This window comes from Microtus oregoni, unplaced genomic scaffold (assembly GCF_018167655.1).
Source record: "Microtus oregoni isolate MIOR12 unplaced genomic scaffold, Mior012 000073F_000, whole genome shotgun sequence".
Classification (NCBI taxonomy): domain Eukaryota; kingdom Metazoa; phylum Chordata; class Mammalia; order Rodentia; family Cricetidae; genus Microtus; species Microtus oregoni.
In genome coordinates this window covers 3,951,147-3,953,280 of record NW_024543980.1, presented here as the reverse complement: position 1 = coordinate 3,953,280, position 2,134 = coordinate 3,951,147, and the positions used below count along the sequence as shown (strand labels likewise).

Sequence of the window (2,134 nt, the reverse complement as noted above, 5' to 3'; positions counted from 1 at the left end):
GTCCATCGATATCTCTTGCCACCAGTGGCTCCTTGGACCCAAGCAGATCGTTCGCTGAGTGGCCCTGAAGTCTGAGTCAGGACTGAATGCTGGGCCCCGGTGTCTACCAGGAAGGTAACTGGTTGCCTCCCGATATCAAGAGTTATCCTGGGCTCAGGGGGGGGGGGGGCTCCTGGCCCTGAATTCCCTAATCCTCTAAGGTGAGGAGGGAGGTTTGGGGCCTGGGCTTCCTAGGTCCTTTGTTCCTCCTGGGGCAATCCTTAATCCAGTGTCCTCGTTCTTTACAATAGGCGCATTGGTCTCTGTCCACCTTGGCCCGACGCCGTTCTCCCTCTCTGTCTCCCTCTCTATTCTGTCCCTGAACCACGGTGGCCAACACCCTAGTTAATTCCTTGTTTCTCCTCTTGTCTCTTTCATCCTCCCGATCTTTCATTCTCTGCCATAATCTTTCCTCTTTTTCTTCTGGAGTCTATCTCTTATTGAAAATCTTCTCTGCCTCTTTTAGTAAGTCTTGTATAGTATATCCCTGGAGACCCTCAAGCCTCTGCAATTTGCTTCTAATATCCAGACTAGACTGCCAGATGAAAGACATGGATACACTTGTAGCTTGCCCTGGATCTTCAGGGTCATAGGGGGTATACATCCTATAAGCATCCTTGAGCCTTTCTAAGAAGGCTGAGGGCGTCTCTTCATTTCCCTGTATTACTTGCTTAACCTGGGCCAAATTGGTGGGGCGGCGTGCTGCCCCTCGGAGACCCACGATTAGCAACTGGCAATAGAGGCGTAGGTGTCCCCTACCTGCAGCTGTAGTGAAATCCCAGTCAGGTCGCGTCAGAGGGAAGGCCTCGTCAATTTCGTTAGGCAAAAGGGTTGGGCTCCCATTGTCGCCTGGGACATTTTTCCGAGCCTCCAAAAAGACTCTTTGCTTTTCCTCCGAGGTCAGCAGGGTTTGCAAGAGTTGCTGGCAATCATCCCAAGTGGGCTGGTGGGTGACTAAAATAGACTCAATCAGGTTAGTCAGTGTTATTGGATCTTTGGAGAATGGGGGGTTATGGTGTTTCCAATAGTATAGATCTGAGGCAGAGAATGGCCAGTATTGCTGTCGGCCGTTTGGGCCCTCTCTCAAGGGTAGGGCATGAGCAGTGGAATCAGGGGGTGGTTCGCGCCTTCCCCGGAGTCTTCCTGCCATGGGTGAAGGGGCTGGGGAGACTTGTGCAGGCTGTCCACCTGCTGCTGCAGTCCCTGGCCCATCCGGACTCTCTGGATCCTCTGGATCTGCATAAGGAGGGGGTTCTTCTGATAGAAGGTCAGTGAGGGGAGAGTCAGGGTTCGGAGGAAGGACGGGAGGGGGCGCAGGGGTAGGTTTCGGAGGTTTTTCTTTGGGAACCTTCTCCTTAAAAATGATGGGGTATAGGGAAGAAGAGGGTGGGGCAGGGGAAGGTGCAGGAGGAAGAGGCACAAGTGGTTGGCTCTCCTGGGGAGGGGGAGCCTTAGGGGCTGTAGGGGTAAGAGAAGGTTGGGGTTTGTTAGAGATGTTAGAGATGACAAAGGGCTGGACCCATAGGGGCGGGTCACGTGCCAAACTTTCCCAGGTAACAATGTAGGCGCGTTGGTCCGGGTGTCCATGTGGTCCTGGGCTGAACACTTTTGCCTTAACCTGGGAAATAATATTGAGATTGAAAGTGCCGTCTCTTGGCCATTCTGATTCAACAGTAGGCCACTTGGACGAACAAAAGATCACCCATTTCTTCTTTCGAACATCGACTGACAGGTTGTCGGCTCGGGCGCGGACGTCAGGCCAGTGGTCTAAAGTAAGGCTCAATGGGGTGGTTAGGGTTTGTCCCATCTTCTCGAAGAGAAGGGAACCAAATATAAAAACAAAAAAACAAAACAAAACAAACAAACAAAAAAAACACACAAAGACAGAGACAGAACAGATGCTGACAGAACAGACAGAGACAGAACAGATGCTGACAGAACAGACAGAGACAGAACAGATGCTGACAGAACAGACAGAGACAGAACAGATGCTGACAGAACAGACAGAGACAGAACAGATGCTGACAGAACAGACAGAGACAGAACAGATGCTGACAGAACAGACAGAGACAGAACAGATGCGCAGCGCAGCAAA

The 2,134-nt window shown here is 51.5% G+C and overlaps 1 protein-coding gene across 1 annotated transcript; it reads right to left on the bottom strand.

Moving 5' to 3' along the window:
• Window positions 1-469: 469 nt before the first annotated feature.
• Window positions 470-1,846, bottom strand: LOC121441036 (protein transport protein sec31-like). Its single transcript, XM_041642175.1, has one exon. It carries the CDS (start codon window positions 1,844-1,846, stop codon window positions 470-472), a length of 1,377 nt encoding a protein of 458 aa, XP_041498109.1.
• Window positions 1,847-2,134: the final 288 nt, after the last annotated feature.

Bases quoted from the DNA above. Each gene is read 5' to 3' on its own strand.
- LOC121441036 (XM_041642175.1), bottom strand. From the start codon at position 1,846: ATGGGACAAACCCTAACCACCCCATTGAGCCTTACTTTAGACCACTGG.